Source organism: Odontomachus brunneus, unplaced genomic scaffold (assembly GCF_010583005.1).
Source record: "Odontomachus brunneus isolate Ranch 3 - 2012 unplaced genomic scaffold, Obru_v1 Obru_scaffold_069, whole genome shotgun sequence".
In the NCBI taxonomy this organism is placed as follows: Eukaryota; Metazoa; Arthropoda; class Insecta; order Hymenoptera; family Formicidae; genus Odontomachus; species Odontomachus brunneus.
The window spans coordinates 380,920-399,631 of record NW_022639519.1 but is presented as its reverse complement, the minus strand read 5'-3'; the positions used below and the strand labels follow the sequence as shown (position 1 = coordinate 399,631).

General features: G+C 36.7%; 4 protein-coding genes across 17 annotated transcripts in view; 2 read left to right on the top strand and 2 right to left on the bottom strand.

The window, feature by feature from the left end:
- Window positions 1-5,415, top strand: part of LOC116846793 (kinase D-interacting substrate of 220 kDa) — a 52,653-nt gene extending 47,238 nt beyond the window's left edge. For all 11 annotated transcript variants that reach the window (XM_032821080.1, XM_032821079.1, XM_032821077.1 and 8 more), the window contains one exon: window positions 1,183-5,415. In XM_032821080.1, the coding sequence (XP_032676971.1) occupies window positions 1,183-1,970 (788 nt within the window). In that variant the 3' untranslated portion in view covers window positions 1,971-5,415. The remainder of the gene's footprint in view (window positions 1-1,182) is intronic.
- On the bottom strand, window positions 3,173-10,730 carry LOC116846795 (band 4.1-like protein 5). Of its 3 annotated transcripts, none has more exons than XM_032821086.1 (8): window positions 10,382-10,729; window positions 10,003-10,286; window positions 9,533-9,680; window positions 9,261-9,437; window positions 8,441-9,139; window positions 7,616-8,046; window positions 6,558-6,983; window positions 3,173-5,659 (listed from the first exon to the last, which is right to left on the bottom strand). In XM_032821086.1, the coding sequence occupies exons 2-8, from the start codon at window positions 10,150-10,152 to the stop codon at window positions 5,648-5,650; spliced, it is 2,043 nt and encodes a 680-aa protein (XP_032676977.1). In that variant the 5' UTR covers window positions 10,153-10,286; window positions 10,382-10,729; the 3' UTR covers window positions 3,173-5,647. The 3 variants fall into 3 exon arrangements, with proteins under 3 accessions (XP_032676977.1, XP_032676976.1, XP_032676978.1); XM_032821085.1 differs by having other exon boundaries at window positions 3,173-5,530; window positions 10,382-10,728; XM_032821087.1 differs by lacking the exon at window positions 6,558-6,983 and having other exon boundaries at window positions 3,173-5,530; window positions 10,382-10,730.
- Window positions 10,731-12,750: 2,020 nt separating this feature from the next.
- On the top strand, window positions 12,751-17,299 carry LOC116846776 (trichohyalin-like). 2 transcript variants are annotated; one of them, XM_032821048.1, is made up of 15 exons: window positions 12,751-12,870; window positions 12,952-13,207; window positions 13,308-13,460; window positions 13,643-13,944; window positions 14,018-14,212; window positions 14,348-14,500; window positions 14,580-14,770; window positions 14,844-15,006; window positions 15,251-15,542; window positions 15,650-15,882; window positions 15,975-16,118; window positions 16,188-16,352; window positions 16,584-16,729; window positions 16,802-16,949; window positions 17,102-17,299. In XM_032821048.1, the coding sequence occupies exons 2-15, from the start codon at window positions 13,108-13,110 to the stop codon at window positions 17,189-17,191; spliced, it is 2,475 nt and encodes an 824-aa protein (XP_032676939.1). In that variant the 5' UTR covers window positions 12,751-12,870; window positions 12,952-13,107; the 3' UTR covers window positions 17,192-17,299. The 2 variants fall into 2 exon arrangements, with proteins under 2 accessions (XP_032676939.1, XP_032676938.1); XM_032821047.1 differs by having other exon boundaries at window positions 12,823-13,207.
- Window positions 17,021-18,634, bottom strand: LOC116846777. Its single transcript, XM_032821049.1, has 5 exons — window positions 18,170-18,634; window positions 17,919-18,051; window positions 17,728-17,848; window positions 17,509-17,641; window positions 17,021-17,346 (listed from the first exon to the last, which is right to left on the bottom strand). The coding sequence occupies exons 1-5, from the start codon at window positions 18,297-18,299 to the stop codon at window positions 17,285-17,287; spliced, it is 579 nt and encodes a 192-aa protein (XP_032676940.1). The 5' UTR covers window positions 18,300-18,634; the 3' UTR covers window positions 17,021-17,284.
- Between the last annotated feature and the right edge of the window lie 78 nt (window positions 18,635-18,712).

Genomic DNA, 18,712 nt, shown 5'->3' with positions numbered 1-18,712 from the left:
GAGCAGCTTATGCATCTATGTTTTCTTAAAGTCCTCCCGAAATGTGCCAATGCGAGAGATAGACATATCGCGTAAAAGAGTAACACAGAAAAATGAAGGCCATTTAATAATGATACACTAAGATTAGGAACATGATTGTATGCGTATTCATAGAATTAGTATAATATGATGCTCATTTTATATATAATATTTTAATATTTTTCTCTTTGTCTCCTTCTTCCTTTCTCTCTTTCTTTTTTTTAATATGTAACAGTGCCATCTTGAAAGAAAGAGAAGAAAAGAACTGCGTTATGAGGCTCTTAAAAAATTGTAAAATATTATTTATATTGTATATTAGCTGATTATACGTTAGAAGAAATATTTGTTAAATGGTAATCCACCAAACACTTTATTATTGCATTTATAAGCGTACATTATAGGAAAAACAGAGAAAATAAGAAAAAGAGAAAAAATGTATTGAAGGCACTATTCTTACTAATGTCCTAAATGTTTTTTTTTTCGTGAAGGATATATGTACAAAAGACTGTGATAAAAATTGTTCGTACTTATTATGTACTTAAATAGGACGAGTGTCTCTTGTGCGACATTTAATGCCGTCGGTGACGACGACGAGAAACGCGACAGATCCATTATATTTTTAAAAGGATCTAAAAGGATTTCTCTCTTATGTAACGAAGTAATAGTATCGGACGGAACTTCAAAATTGCGTCCTGCTATTCCGATCCACGTATATTTCTTGTACTATATGTACGCTACGAATATTACTATATAGATTATTAGCGCTATGTTAACCAGCAGTATTATGTTACGAGGGCAAGTGGCAATAAAATCTTCTTGCAAACTGACGTCTGACATTACCTTCTTTGCAGTTTGTATCTGACAGCGTTCAGTTAGATGATTCTCATTATGATCGAAGCGTGTCAATGACCGAAGAATTAAAATTGGACAGTCGTGAGAGAGAAGTAACTTTCTTCATTTTCATTCGCGATTCGAGATACTTGTATTTTCATGCGGGAGATCTCGCATTCGGTCTGTCTGTCGGAAAAAGAATTCGTCTACTTCAAAATTTATACTTTTCGGCGTACGCTTTCATTTTGGCCTCGCGAAGAGATACGTGATGAGAGGTATACATTTTAAGAGAAAATCGCACAGAACATACCTTATAACGAGTTTCTGTTTTAGGATCCGCTGCTACCTCAATCCCGGATACGGAGTATGTGCTGCTCCAGGCCAGTCCGCTCTATCACTGGGTGCCAGTGAGCGACGAACCAGGTAGCTCGGACGACAGTTCGCACGACTCCACCGTGTTCCTCCAGCGCACCAACTCGCAGCGCAGCATCGCGTCCCAACGTAGCACAAAATCCGCTTGCTCACACAAGCCCCTGAAGAGGACGGGCAGTAACATCAGTACCAGACCGTCTTCGCTCTTCGTCTCTCCGCCGCCGTCGCCAAAACCTGCCTTTCGCTCCAAGTCCACCGACGAGAAGTACATGGGCAACAACATACCGCTAAAGACCACGTCGTCGTCGTCGTCGTCGGCGACCTGCCTGAAAAAGAAACGTTCGATCTCTACGTCAACGTCGAACGACGAGGTAGCGATATCGATACAGGTGCCCACTTCCAGCCTAGAGAAGCTGTCCAAGCTGAGGGACCGTTTGATCGGCGGCGGTGTACAGAACTCACCGGCACACGGTGGCGAGAGCGACGACGAGTCCACGCCGTTAGTGTCGGAGCTGTCCACGCCGACACACTCTCAGTCGGATAGTGTGTTCAGGCATGAGAGTGCGGAGAACAGCAGTTCGCCGTCGTCTAACAGGAGTTTACCGCGGGACGGCGAACGCTGCTGCGTAGAGTTGGATTATTCGGACACCGTGAGCCTGGTGATATGGGAATCCTCCGGCGATGCGCGACCGCAGTCCCGGCAAGAACCGGCTGACAACCATTGGAACAATACGGAAACGCCTGTCTGATACTCGATTCTATCGTGTGCAGAAAGCGCGACGTTGCATCCTTTTGTGAAGGACGGAAATCCATAGAAGAGAAAAAGGAGCAGGAAGAAATAGAAGATGAAGATGATGAAGAAAAAGAAGACAAAGATGAAGAAAGGGAAGAAGGAAAAGGGCAAAAAGGAGGAGGAAGTAGATCACGTCAGACACACTAATACGCAATAACTCGCGATGCACAATACGTTGTAGGACGTCGTATAAAAGTCTGGAAGTTTGACTTGAGCGATCTGCTGTTACGGGAAGGCCTACATGTGTGTGTACATTTCGATGATATACCACGATAAGGTATCAGTTCTTCGTGCAAATAGTGAACAGACTAACGTGGGGCGTTTATTTCTAGATAGAGCGTTAATTAAACGTGTTCATCCGCTTAGAGAATTGACACAGGCCTCACACGACGAGGAGAATAAACAAAATGCCTTTTTACGCGAGTCGCGTTGTGCAATAGTCTCGAATTAGCCAAACGAGATGTACGAAGTGACATTCCGTGTAAATAGTGATGCATTTACGGGTGCGAACGTCTGTCAATATTTTCTTCTTTTTACTAACAAACGTGACGAAACGTGCTAGAATATATAGTAACGTGAAGGGATCCCTCTCTGGTGTACATATAGTATGTATGCCAGGATATCCTGAACCTAGTAATCGATTTTACGTCAATTCATAATGCCAGTGCAAATAGGTGATTTAAAAAGAAAATGACAAGCAAATGCTGAGTATTTTAAAGAAAATATTCGAACGACCAGTATATAAATTACACGACTGTTGATTAGATTGATACATGTAGCATAATCTAGAAAGAGAGAGAGAAAGAGAGAGAGAGAAAGAAGAAATTCCATCTACTAACATAATTCTATGAAATAAAAATATCTAGAATGTCATAAATCCGAACGGCCAGTTAGTCATTTATATTGCTCCGTGTCTATTTCCAACATTTTTTATCGAGAATTTTGTTAGGAATGTGGCGTTTGCAGCAGGAGCATTTAATTGAAGAGGATTTATTCGTTTTTAGTATCTTTCTATTAATCAGTGATTCACATTTTTCTCTTCACTGGGAATCATAACGAATCATATTGATCGTATCGGGAAAATCGCAGGGAACGTGATCGATTTGTATTTTTAACATATCGTACATTGATTTTATTAAAATAAAAAAGCAAAAATCGTAACGTAACATCGAGTATATTGTAAACATTTATAGGACGGAATACATCAGGGTATCGATATAATTCACTACAATATAAATGTAGATATATTAGCTTTGAAATTATATAATATATGTCGTTGGTTTCTTGACATTAAATACAATAAAATATTCGATCAGATACAATACGTTGCAATAATGTTAAATATTATCGTAATGTATTAGACACAATGTGTTTAGGCTTATTGCAAGAATGCAACATAAAATCGAACCAGTTAAAGCGGCCAGCTACTTCCTCTCTACGTTGTAACGAACGTTTTACGTGATAATTAAGTACACTGGTGGTCCCGCTTGTGTGATTAAATGCATTGCTCGCATTAAGTACTATGTGAAAGCGTCATATCACTTCGAAGCGGCGGCAGCGGCTAGGTTGTTGTTACGCGGAACACAATGAAATTCCGCAATAATACAGGCTGAAAAAGCGGGACATCCTGTATAACGTAACAACAACCTGGCGCGCGCTGATAGATCTAAATCTCTAAATCGTATCAAAATTATGGCATACTGAAAGGATATACGACTCAGAAACGGAGGAACGAATTATATATATAAAAAAATATAGACTTTTATTCGAAAATTCGTTTGCAGTTTCGTATAAACGCCAATTTAGTAGTCGCTCTTTAGATTGCTATAGTAGTAGTATAAATGGAGCACGAAGTGTGCCCCGCCCTAAGACTGACGACGACTTATACATGTTGTAATCCTCTATTTGTTCCTCGATTATTGTCGCAAGAATTATGGTACATAAGTACATTGACGATAAAGAGACATTATCTATGAACAAATCTTAAAAAGAGAGTAGTAGGTAGGTATAATCATCGTCGTGTTGTCCAATACTGATTCCTCGTCAGTAGTCACACCCAATGATCCGTAATGAATCTACAATTCCTCGCCGATAAAAGTGTTCTCAAAAATTATGACCAGGTCTACTTACATAACAATTATTTATATGTAACTCGTGATACAAGCGATATAATATATATTTTACCGTAACGCGCGGAATGTAATACTTATATCTTTAATCAGTCACAGCGAACACATTTTCCCTTCTTCTTTGTCTGATATATTCGCGTAAACACGTGTATTTGTCTATCTCATGTCAAATTTCAAGGCACAATGGCTAAGCAGCACAAAAGTGCTAGCTCATGAGGGCTGATATATAAATGCATTGACTCAAATTCATTGTTGTTCATTGTCGAGACATGAGCAATATAGTTGCCTCACGGTTAAAAACGCAGGTCCGCTCGTCTTAGCTGTACTCCACCGCACTTTTTTTTCTAAGAAACAAATTGAACGTACACTAAGATTCATTAATGCCTTTACACTTCCGATATTTGGAGAATTGGACTTTTTTGACCTGGCACATCGTTTCTCAGTAAGTATGAACAGTTAGTTGTTGGTTCTTTCAGTAACTAACAATCACGATTCACGTTTGCTGAGAAAAGATGCGCCAGATCGAAAAAGTCCAATTCTCCAGATACCGGAAGTGTAAAGGCATTTATCCTAGTGTACGTCTATCTTTTCCAGAATCCTAGTGTACGTCTATCTTTTCCAGAATCCTAGTGTACGTCTATCTTTTCCAAAAAAAAAGACGGGAGTGAAAAACGGAGAGCCCAGCTAAAATGAAGAGACTGCGGCGTGTGCACTCATAATACATATTGGCAGGTTGTAAGGACACTTGTTTTTATCGACACGTTAGCTTAAGGCAAATGCATCGTACAATTAAGGAATGCGGTGCTACAAATAGACTAAACTTATTTATAATCTGGAACGCGAGTTGCATCGCGTGAGTCCTTAGGCATAAAAAGTAGAGAAAAGAACGAACGATCGCGTTATTATTAACTAACGCGAGAATTTACAATGATAATGTGTATTAGTTGAAAGCGATGCTTCACCCCTGCTTTTACACTTGAGTACAATTTGGAAGCCTTTCGTAAAAAAAAATATTTTTCCAAACGAGTACTTGTGTATGTATTTAGTTCAAGCTGTCATGTACCGACGTTACGCACTATATAAGCGCGTCAAAGTAGAAAAGACACAGGCAGTCTCTGAGGAAGACCGGAATAATTACACACGTCAGCGCTATCTTGTAGCGCGTTGTGTCGCACGTGAGTGTATGCGTGTATGTACATACGTACGTGTGGTATGTATCCGATGTATTACGTGTCCTTTGTATTCAATAAATATTTTATAATTGTGTGGTAATCACCGTCTTTCTCGTGACGACCGTATGCTTGGTGGGCGTTTGATCAGGTGCCGGACTCTGTAACAGATCCTCCACTAGCCAGGGACTGATGTCCGATGCCGCCGGGCTTTCGTCCTACGGGAAAGAGCCTTCCTCAGTACATTTCGATACATTGTAACTCTGAGATCGTATTCTGGACATACATCTGGCACTAATTGATTCCGAGTGCTGTTCCTATAATACTGAGTGCGTTTACAAAGCAGCCTAAAATTGATTCAGTAACATCTCATCATTGTTGAAGATAATCTACGTTTATATGATATAAAATAAAATCAATTTGACCTACTCGATATTGTAATCACTGACTTGATGCGTGAAAGATTTGTCATGTTTCCATTAAATATTCGTACACATTAAAAAAATACCCAACCAATATTATTAATCTTATTAGTAAATATGATTAATCTTTCGAAATTGAGTAATTTTATTTGACAAATCTTTTGCACCAATCTAATATTAGTGTTGCATGTCATATAACATAGTTACAACATAATTGTTTATACGACATGTAACATCGATAATTATATAGGGAATTATTAAATCGGCTTTATGCTGTTCACGTGAATGTAGACTACGGATGTTACTAAAACGGTTTTAGATTGTTGCATAAATCTAATTGTTGTCTCAGCTAAATAATCAGAAAGGTACATTCGTTAATGCATCCAGATACTATCCTTGATCGTTCGCGATCTAATTAATTATAAATAATAATAATTATAATTAAAAATATAATTATAATTAAAATATAATTATAAATAATATATTAATTATAAACGACTAATTAATTATAAATTAACTAAGGGTTTCTAGAGCGGTATATAGGTTCAAGCAACATTGGAGACTATTCGCTATTCACAAGTGCGTAGACTACTTTCACATGGGGCGCGAAGCAGATTTTCACGGAGCTTTCACCGGTAACGAGTAAGTCACTCCTGGAATAAACTTTCGTCGCTTTTCTCCGGTAATTAATTAACGTCGAGCGACAAGAGACATACTGTGGCATTCTAGGAGACGATTTCCTCGCTTATCGGTGAAACTGGGCGCCGTTGCGTAACAAAACGAGACGTTGCACAGCTGGCTCGCAAGCTTAAGAAATACTGACCTTGTGCGTGAGCGTCGTAGTGGTCGTCTGTATCTCCTCCGTCTTGACGACTCGCGCTCCGGCCTTTTCTGGCTCTGCTTCGATCTTTCTCTCGATCGCGATCGGTTGTTGCAGCTCCTTGAACGGATTCAGTATGCCTAGGAACGGATTCGAGTCGATGAACGGATTCGTATTTTTCTGTTTGTCATCCTCCGGCTTAGTTTCTTCCTCGGCAGCCTCGAGAGCGTTGTCGTTGCTAGTATCGTTGGTGAACGGATTGAAGGGATTCTGCGATTGATTCGACACCTTCGGACTCAAGGGTGTGGTCTTCTGCTCGATCTGACCCCAGCTGTCCAGCGAGAAATGCGTCACGGTCACCGTGTCGTCCGTGGCGGGGTTTACCGCGGTCGTTGCTCCGCTCACGGAGAGGGTGAGCTTGTCTCCGCCCTATCCGACGAGGAAAGCGAGAAAGCAAACATATTATGATAGCTGGGCAGCTAGCGGTTTGAGAAGCAGCCACGCTAAAAAATGTGTGGGCACAAACAGTAAAGAGGAGACAATCAAATGATACGATTACTTAATAAGCTGCTATATGAACTAATAAAAATGTCTTGCTCCAAATATCGCGCGAGTAGTATGTAATAATACGGACATAGGAAATATTATATTAGTCTGGTACAAAAAGTTTGTTATATTTCGATTTAATTCTTATAGAAAGTTTGAGCATTAAAAGCAAAATAGAAAGTTCTTGTATTACACGTCTAAAATAATACTGAATCAATGCTACTTATTTCTCATAACATAAAAATTGTAAGTCCAAAATTGGATAATTCTGTCTTCTGTCTTATTTAACCATATCTATTTTATTTTTCGACTTATTTTATTCGACATAAAGAACACGACAAACATTTTGTATCAATCTAATATAACTTTTAATCCAAGACTAAAAACAAGACGAGACTAAGGGCAAGACGAGAAACGTACACATAATTATATGAATGAAAAGCACGTAATAATAATGACAGAACCAAAACGAGACGAGAAACTATAAAGTAACAAAAGAATCTATGACGACTTACCACAGAAACTATCGTTGCCGCGTCTGAATGCTGATTTTTTTTCGTGATGATCCCAGGCGCGTCCGTCGATGTAATAGAGATCAAGTTTGAGTTCTTACCCTGCTCGAGAGTCGCCTTTAGTATGTTACACTTAAGCGACTCTGGCGGGATCGGCGTTCGCGGCGGCAACGACGACGTTCCGCCCACTTGATTGTTCGGCACTAGCTGCACTTGATTGGCAATAGTCTCGACAGTCAAGCTAGTCTTCGTAGGCTCCGACTCCTTCTCACTGCTGGCAACCGTAGTCTGATTCCTCGGCTCCAGAGGCTGTTGATCTTTAGCGAGAGACTTCAGTAGCGAGTCCACTAAGGGCGAAGAGGTACCTTGGACGCTCGAGTCCGAGGACTTGGTGCTGCATCGACTCGGTTGTCGCTGCAGAGGCTCTTCTTCGGCTGAGCAAATAATTTTCCAAGTTCTTCATCGAACATCAAGAACTCTATATTGTAGAAATTTAAAAGTTGCAACGAAAAGCAAGGTTGTGCCGTATATTTCGAGATTACATCTACGCGAATCGTTAAACGTACTGTCTATGTAATGTATACACTGTCTTTTTTCCAAGTATATAAAGAAATGTTATAGTTACATCAGGATTTTAAAGACTGAATAAAAATATAAACTTTTCTCAATTAATTTTTGAGCATTCATATATTCTGTAAACAAAATCTATAGATTACTTATCGTCTATATAGATATCTTATACATAGTTTACGTTATGTTTACACGTAAACATGGAATATTATAATTTACGCGTGGACGTCCAACCTTGACAAAAAGTCACAGCTTTACCTGGAGGCGGGGTAGGTTGCGTTTGCTCGACTTGTTGACGCTGCCGCTCGCGTAGGACATGACTCTGCCGGCGCGCATACCTCTGACTCGGTCGTCGCTCGAACTGCACAGTGCGGCGCGCCCGATTCAGCTGTGTCGTCTGGAACTCGGTCTTGCCGCTATAACGGAACCTCGAGCCCATGCGAAAGAAGTTCTGACGGCCGCTGGCACCCTTGACCGGCGCACGCAGACGGAAGAAAGCATGATGCTCGACTGCACACTTCCACAGATGCTTGCACGCTTTCTCGTTCACTAGCCTGAACACAAAGGTGTGCTCCTGCTCGCCTCTGCCCTCGTCGTCCTCTTCGACTACCACCAACGTCAATTTCTTCTTCTTGAAGTCCAGACGACCGATCTTAGGCCAAAAGAACAGACCAATCTTCTGCGTGCCCTCGAAGACCAAGATGCCGGTAGGAGTCAAGCCCAACGAGTACTCGCAAGCGTCTTTGCCGAGCACCGTATGCATGTCCACACCGTACATATCCAGCCACTTGGCCTTGCTAAGATATGAGGATTCTGCCTGCGCTGGACTCAGGCCTGAGGTCCTCATATACTCCTCTAGTATCTCCAGTTCCATCTGCTCTGTTTGCCCAGGCACAAAACGAAATTCCGAAACTGTTGCGGCACTGTGTATAGCAGCATCGTAATCTCCCAATTCAGCTAAAGGCAAAAAAAGAGCTAATTTGTCTTCAACATGTGAAATAATTATCTACCAAACGATAACTGTCAGATGAGAATTATTGCTTAGTTTTCTCAGTAGATGCAGTTTAAAAATACTCACACTGTAGTGCTAGAGCAGCTAATTGAACTGCAACTTGATGTGGACAGTGTAGTCTACCTTCTAGAACATCTTGTTTCAACTGCAGGAAGAATTGATAACGTGTCAATTCTTCACGCAGTGTGTTTGGCTCAGAGGAATAGAACTTTACTTTGAGTCTGAGCGTATATGGTGGGCCAACTAAACAACAAACAGATCTATTAGTTTGATATCTTTATGTATATGTGTATGTGCTCACTTTTGTAAGAAATTGAACAACCACCAATAACGCATACTTTTTACTTGCTTCTTGATGGGTTTTGTTGGATCTAACCAATGCTGAACATTATTACTGTCTGTATATTGTAGTCCAAAGTAGTCCTTTTCTATTAGATCTAGGCTATAAAATACTTGCTCATATAAGTCACTAGCCAGTGCTTTTTTCTATAAAGAAAATAAATAATTATAAAGCATCTATACAGTATTTTTTTTCTATAAAGAAAGTCAATAATTATAAAGCATCTATACAGAGAGAAAATACAAAAGTGTAAATTAGCTTTTGCTAAGTATCAAGACTTTCAAATTAAACAATCCTATGACAATAACTACAATAAAAGTTATTTCACTTTGTATAAAACAAAGTAATTATTTTATTATTAGAATATATATTAGAATAGAAAAAGAAAGACAGAGAAAGATTAAATGTTTAAAAAAATGTTAGTGGTCTGCAGAGCAGATTCAATAAATATTTTTTCAGTTAACTCACTGACAGCTCTATAGGCAAATCTGTGCCATCCAACAACACCACCCTACACTGTACGACGTTTTTATTACTGGGTAATCTTTGATTTTTTATTTGTGACGAGGTCTGGCCGCTGACGCTGCGTGCTCTTCGCCGCGATAGAAATCTCAACATGATGTCCTTTCGCCCTTCGTGCTCGGTAGAAGGCGAAATCGCCGATCATCGGCCTGTATTCGATCTTTCAGATGAGGATCACGTTTCTCTTCTCCTTATCTCTGTCTATCTCCTTCACTAATATTCCAATTCCACTGTCAACACAATATACTGATATTTTCAACTGTGTTTAGCTTTCCCGCGGATACCTCCAAAAATTACGGCAATCATCATTTCACGTCGTTATTACCTGTCGAATGTGTTCTCCGCTTCGATCCGCCCACTCTCTCTCTCTCTCTCTCTTTCTCTCTCTTAGTAACGAGGAGAATCGACGAGATAAATCGACCGAACATACACAACGTAAACGCGGAAACTGCTCATCGACGAAACGAGCGTCCACTCGATATTGCTACATTCTCCACTTGTCCCAATTACATGGACTGTTGAATTCAGTCGATCTACAGCTGCGACAACGCGATCCACTCGACGCACACCTGAATTTACGGCACAGTAGCGGACACACAACTCTGCCAGAAATAACGGGTATTTAAGCACTAAGCCGTCGGACGGCGAATCGGAATGTCCAGTGACTGTATAGGAGTTACCATTTCCCTCTCTACACTCGCCTACACTGTCTGAACTCAGAATTAAATGAATACATTGGGATTTGAAGAAAGAGGGGAAAACTCTTGTAAAAGATTGTGGGAAGTGTAACACAAAGATCAATTAAAAAGGATAGTTATATTATACCTATTTACTTATATGACTTTCATATGTAATAAAACAAGCATGAGCGTCGATAACTTGAAGAGAAAGGTAAGTTGTACTCAGTTGCACTTCCAGCACTTTCTGACAGCTTTTATTTTCCTTCTCTTTCTTTCCAATAGTGAATCATATGCTCATTGGATTTTCCATGCGGGAAATAATTGCATAGTTTTCCCTGAAAAAGGGATTGTATTCATGTTTCTCAGACGTTAAGAAACATATAGGCTTTGTTCTTAGTTGCGTTGTGAAATTACTGTATAAGTAAAACACAAATGTCTAAATTACATTTCAGATTCATTTAAAATAAATAAAATGATATATCTCTAAATTCTTTAAATGTTTATACAGTCTGGTTATATGCACTACAAATAAAAATTTACAAATAGATTTTAATCTTCACTAACGGAAGATTCAATTGGCTATAACGTCTATAAAAATAATAGTAACAAGGCGGTTTAAGAAATATTTTACAAATTAAAATTTCTATGTTATATATATATATATATTTTTTTTTTTTTTTTTTTTAATATAAAATGTCCAAATTTTGTGTGTGTTTAAGTTCGTCTTGTATAATGTGAAAGAAACATTGCATATTAAAAGCTCATAAGGTACAGCGGGATAAATTGAATAGCAGGGGAATTTGGGTAATATTAAGCATTTGCGACAATTTCAGAAAAATATGAGACGTCTTGTTTTATATTTGAGGTTAGCATGCTATATATTCATATTTTTATGCTATACTATATATCATATTTTTCTAAAATTGTCGCAAACGCTTAATATTATCTAAATTTCCCCGCTATTTAATTTACCTCACTGTACTCTATTGTTTAAAAATATAGACTTTCCCTTTAATTTTCACACTGACAGATTAAACCGATTATTTCTCACCGAAATATTTAATGTTAAAACAAAAACACAATCGCCATTCAGATCTGTTTCTTTTCACAGAAACTGAACGAATCGATATATATCGATACATATATAAGTTCATTGTGAAGAAAGCTAAAAATGACCTCTTTCAAGCGTTTTGGTTGTATTTTTCTTATAAGTAGAAAAAATTCGCTGAAATAATGAGTCTAAGGCCGGGTATTCATAGTCAGATTTTATATTTAAGACGGTTTAAGTTTATCTTCAGATGATAAACGGATTATTTCATTGGCTACGGAATATCTGAAGATGAACTTAAAACAGTCTTAAATATAAAGCGTCTTCTACAATGGCAGTAGGAGTAGTAGTAAGAAATAAGCAGTAAGTAAATAAACCAATCACAATCGATTATTTTTGAAACGTGAGAATAGAATTGATCAATTTGCTTACTGCTTATTTTTTACTATTACTCCTACTGCCATTGTAGAAGACGCTTAAGATCTAAAGTCGGTTCCTCGTACTAGTGCAGGGAGTTCAACTTTAAAGAACAATCCTATGGAAATGCGCGCGGTGTGAAATGTTTTCAATCAATAAAGCTGGTGGCACATAGAAAAACTTAAGCCCATTCTACAATTGCATAAGCGTAATCGTGAACGTAAAGGGACGTCTACATTGGAAGTAAGTAGCAAGAAGTAGGAAATAAGAGTAAGAAATTGACCGATCACAGTCGAATGTGAGAAGAATAATCAACTATGATTGGTCAATTTCTTATTCTTACTTCCTACTTCTTACTGCTTACTTCCAATATAGACGTCCCTTAAGAGTCAACCAATCCGAATGTTTTATTCACTGATTGCTTTACTCTGATTGGTTGTCGTAATCACTTACAACCACTTACATCCACGTTCACGCAATTGTAAAATGGGCTTTAAGCAGTAAAACGTAAGCAGTAAGCAAATTGACCAATCACAATCATTGATTCTTGTTACGGTCCAAGAATCAATGACTGTGATTGGTCAATTTGCTTACTGCTTACGTCTTACTGCTTAAGTTTTTCCGTGTGCCACGGCCTTTAAGCAACTCAATTGCGCGATGATAAATGAGGTTACTTTAGTCAACAATATCGACGTTAATTACATATATATAATGTTTTTTCATGATGCATTTTTTAATATATATTTGTAGCAATTGCAGTGAACAATGTATTTTATTGATGAGTCGATTGCTGTCAATGAGAGACTAAAGTAATACTGAATATAACCTAAAGGTCATATAAAGTAGAAGTTGTAATGCGTATTGTGATTCGCTGACAGTCGCGTGAATGCGGCGAGAATAGTAGAGATGGTGGAGGACATGGACAGCTTGGACGACAAGTTGTTTAATAATGCATTCAAGAGAAATCCATCCTCAGAAGATGGCAGAAAAAGAATTACATTTGCAGGTTCAATTTGATACATTCATTAATATAAAACTTCAAACAAGTCCATTACATGAAAATGTATGAATGTATCTAATTGAATATTTGTTCCTTACTTGCATAGATGAGGACGATCCATTAGCTGATTTATTAGCAGATAAAAATGATTTTCCATCAAGCCAAAGGAATCCAATAGCAGTAAGAGACAAACGAAATATTATAGATAACTTGTTTGACACAAAGGTTTCCAATGAGTCAATATCGAGTTCAAAGCCAGGTGAGAAAGGAAATGACTTCAATCCATATTATATTCAAAAGGTCTAAACAGAAATAAATTAGGCAAAAATTATTTGGATGCAAAGAATGTATCAGTTAATACTTTAAAAACTTAATTCTGAGGAAAACAATTTTGAAAACAGCACACAAGAAAAGAAAAATTAATTGTCAAATATTCTGCAGGGAGTGAAAAGCTGAAAGTATTAGATGATAAATCAAAAAAGTTGTCACTTATGCAAGATTTGTTTGGGGATACGCTACACACATCTCCTTCAAAGGAATTGAGTGTTAGCAAAAAATCCACACAGCCAGAACAAGAAGCATCAGTCACTGAAGTTTCTAGGACACAGTCGCAATTCTCCACATATGCACCAACAGCTTTTGGAACCAGAGAACCTCGCAGAGGCAAAAGAAGCTCGGAGATAATTAATGATCCTTTGGGGTTGTTATCTCTGAGCACAGCATCCAGCCAGACTCAACAATCTGTTAGTGTAAACTATAATTAATCACACTCTCTTGTCTGATTTATGTTTCATGATTGTTTTTTTAATTTTAAAGACAATAGAAAGAAATGCAGTATCCGCAGACTCAATTAGACGGAAATCCGAGACTAAGGAATATTTGCCAGAATGGTTAGAGATTAAAAAATCGTCAGAAGATAAAAGCGCCGATCACACTCAAGACAGAGCAACACCTATTGAGGAATTGTATAGCAGACATAGAAGATCCAGCTCTGACAAGGTTGTTCAAGAGGTAAAGAATATTATTTATTTAGTAAAGATAGAATTTAAACTCGCGTTTCTTTTGTTTTTATTCAAATTTGGTATTATAAATATGCAATTACTTATATGATTATCAATATCATAATGCAAAAAAAATAATATGCAGGCAGCAAACATACAACAAAAGGAAGAATCAAGACTATCCGAATCATTGCCACAGGAAAAAGAAAAATTAATGAAATCATTGGACAATCAGAAAGAAATCAATGAACAGGAAAAATGGAAGGTTTCAGTTGAAGAAGATCAGAGAAACCACAGGGTAGGCCACTTTTATTTAAAAAACATGTAATTAATTTTTGTTGTCAGATCGAATGTTTATATTTAATTTCATGATGCAGACCAATACAGTGGTTGTTTCAAGTTCTAATGTGAGTAGAAATTCAGTAGACGATAATTTAATTCACAAAGAAACAGGATACAAGAATGTAATTCAAAAGTTAGAATTAGAGAAGTCCCACATGTCGGTAACGATACACAGTTTAAATGAGAAATACGAAAATGAAATAATGATTCTAGATGAGTCATACAAGTAAGTAATTACTGGACTGAATATGAATGCAAACAATTCTTTCCAGAAATTTATTCATATTGTTTTTCTATAGACGACAAATAGGATTTTTGCAAGAAAGAACAGATACATTAGAGAAGAGAATGCAACAAGAGCTTGAATATTTAGAGACAGATTACGAAGCAAAGATCGAAAAACTGAAAAACGAGAGGATACAAATTGAAACGTTCTACAAGGAAGAAATACAGAATTTGAAGGTATGACATTTCTTGACACGTTACACACATTGACTGCCAATAGAGACTGACTTACTATAGTGAAATAACTATACATGATGATATAGTTTAAACATATTATATAATATATTAAATATACAAAGCACTCAAACTATTCATTAAGTAATGAATAATCTTATAAACGTCTTTCGAAATTGTTATCGTTAATTGCTGCTAACTATAGCTACAATTGACGTCAACTTAAATTACAACCGTTTTGTTTTAGAAGGAACATGCGCAATTTATAGAAGAAATTTACGAGCGACACTCGCAAAATATAAGACTGTTACAGAAGGAGCATTTTGATACAATAGAGAATCTATTAAAAATGAGAGAAGTTGAGAATTTAGCTATGACGACTATAGCGACCCACAAGACTGATCTGCAGAATTTGTTACAGAAAGCTGGTTTCATTATAGAGGATATAAAAAACGTGCAAGAAAAGACTGACCAAAGAGACGGCCAAAGTGTAAAGTTAAGGGAACATCACTTGAAAAACCAAGAAGAAGATGTACAGAGTATGTTAATATGTAATTTTTAGGCAAATAATTAGAAGTAATTATTTTTAATATTATAATATTAGAATTATAATATAAATTTATAAACTCTTTTTTTTATAATATAGTACGATATGCAGATGTGAAGAAACAACAGGAGCTACTAGTGCAGGAACGTGACAGAATGATGAAGATAGCAGACAAATTGGACTCGCACGTTGCGCAGCTGGTGCTTGAATTAGAGAAGAAAAGTACCATGCTCAACGAAGCGTTAGAAACGTTAAAAAGAAGAGAACAATTCCTGTCTCATGAAAGAGAGATATTTGAGGAGAAAGTACAATGGGAACGTAATCATTTACAGGTAACTTAATCAGTATAACATAATCTTAATATATGTTATTAAATCATCTATCTCCTTTAAAAGCTTATAACAATATATCGATATATCCTTAGGCTTTAAAAGAATCGTGGTTTAATGAACAAGAAAAAGAATTAAGAGCTTTGACAAAAGAAAAAGAGATGATTGCGGCTAAGAAGAGGCAATACGAAGTTCTCAGAACGATCAAAGCTAATTCCGACAGTACTACGAAGATAGAGGTAAATCAAAAGAATAAATCCGCGACATATGGTTCATAATGCAATTACATAGGACAAATCATATATTAGTTAGCTGCCGCCATGAAAGCAGCTCAAGATGCTACCGTGCTCGCTAATCAGGAACGATTAAAGTGGCAAGAAAAAATCAAAGATCTCGAAATGCAGCGGCAGAATTTGCAAGAAAAAGAATACCGCCTTTTAGCACGCGCGCAAGATCTCGAAAATTTTACACAGGTAATAATAGCTGCGTTTGGCATTGTAAATCGGATACATCGGATTGCTCTTTCATCTCGAAGATGCATAGAAATGAAAAAGATACTCGTATCTCTCTCATTTCTGTGCATTTTCGAAGTAAAAGAGCAATCCAACGTCTTCGATTTACAATGTCGAACGCAGCTATTAATAATAAATTGTGCGGTAATATTTTTGAGAAATGGAAATTAACATGATTAAATTGCTATTCAGGTAGCATACGCGAAAAATGAGGAAGCCGTGAAGGCGCTAGAAGAAGCTCGTCACATCGAAAATGAGCACAAGGCCACATTCGATGCGCACTTTGGTGTGTTAGCGCATCGGCAAAATACAACTGCACAAAAACTTAATATGGCGAGGTGAAATGGCGTGTAACGCGATATATAAATTTTTGCAAAATTAATATTTACAAATGTCTTTGGATTTTTTAGCGAGAGGTTAGCCTTAAGAACTGCACAAGTGGAAAAATTGGAGAAAAGTACAAACATGAATATTCCGTACAATTATGAACAAACAAATACAGAGAAGCAAGCATTGTCTAGTCAGCAAAATGCATTTCAACTTACTACTCATTTTACAGTAAGAAGACAATTGTGAAATAATTTATAAAATCAAGGAATATTTGTAATGTAGTGAAAAAAACAATTATATATACATAATTGTTATACTATATTATATTAGTATTATAGTATATTATATATAATTATAATATATACACATAATTGTTTCAGGAAATTGTAGACCCTCAATTGGTAATGTTGAAGTTAAATCTAGATGACCAACTAGATAATGTTCAATATATGACTGCCATGAAATTTTGATAACATCTGATAAATTTATATTGTATACTTTTCTCAAAAAAATATCTGATATTTTGTGCATTCTAATAGTTGCAATAAATATTGATGTACATATCATTTTATAGTTGATCCACTGTCTGTTGACTCACCATGTGCTGTACAATCCATAATCTCATCTGGAAATATTTTTTCATTATATAGTAGATTACACACATACAACATTTTTCTTCATAATATAAAAAAGATAGTTTTTAGATATAATTATAACATATATCTTTTGTTTTAATATACACAAATATTGCAAAAATTACATGCTTATTACAAGCATGAAATATTACCACTGTTGTTTCTACTGCTATCACCTAAAATATATTGCTCAAATACAGAGATGTTTTCTTTCAATGCTTCCAGTTGAGCAATGCAACATCTTGTTTGATACAGTTCACTTCCTATAGCTCCTGTACATGTTGTCTAACAGGAAATTGAAAGATTTAGTTACAATTATTGTGGCATTTTTTCTTTAGCAAATTCATATCTGAATAATTCCCAATATTTACCACAGCTTCAATCAGCTCTGAAGAATTCACATCTTTTTCTTTAACATTATTCAATGTTTCATAAGTATCTCCTATATTGTTCAGAAAATTAATGGCTTCAGCAAACATTGTTCTCACATCTCTGTGGAAAAATATACCAGATTAAAATTGTTATATCTAAAGAAAAGTAAAAGTAAGAATTTTATTTGTACTGTGCATTATTATGTGGTACAGGCAAGCCTGAAATATGTTCCGAGGAATGCACAATTTTATGTATAATGTGCTTATGGGCTGTAATCATATTGAGATGCTTTGTAATATTTTCCTTACTCTGCTGTGTCTCTTCTGCAAAAAATGCATCAATATGTAATTGTGATAAAACGGACATCTAAATAATCAATATACTGTTATTTTATATTGTGTATTTTGAAGTGTGTAATTAGAAAATAAAAATAATATGTACTTTGTAAATCTCGCAATTCTTTAATTAATTTCTTATGGTCGTCAGGCTCATTATCGAGCTCTTTTAATTTATGTTGATTAAGGAGTCTCTTCTGCTGTGAGATCTTTATGAAATGTTCTATATCCTCCATGTTGATAAGATCAAGCGAAAGCAAAAGATCAGGGAGAGTCTCCTTTAAGGTTTAATTTAGCATTAATAATATATTTTTTTACAGATTATTTTAAAAAGTTCTTCAAACTATCTCTGTTATTGCTACTGCTTGTGCTGACCCAGGGTTATAATTTTTATACCGCAATTTTCTCAAATACTCAGTTACACTGAATACATTCATCACACATAACACGTTACATTTAAAAAAGTTTTCAAAACGAACATGCACCGAAGATGCACGAAGATGCAAGATATGTAATCTAAGGTTTTTTTGCGTCGCATGTCCCAACATGCTTCTACTCACTCCAACGTACTCTGATTGGTCCGCGTGGTGACATGAGCCAATCAGAGTACTAATCTAGGCTACGTTCCAAAATACTTAAGCCCGTATCA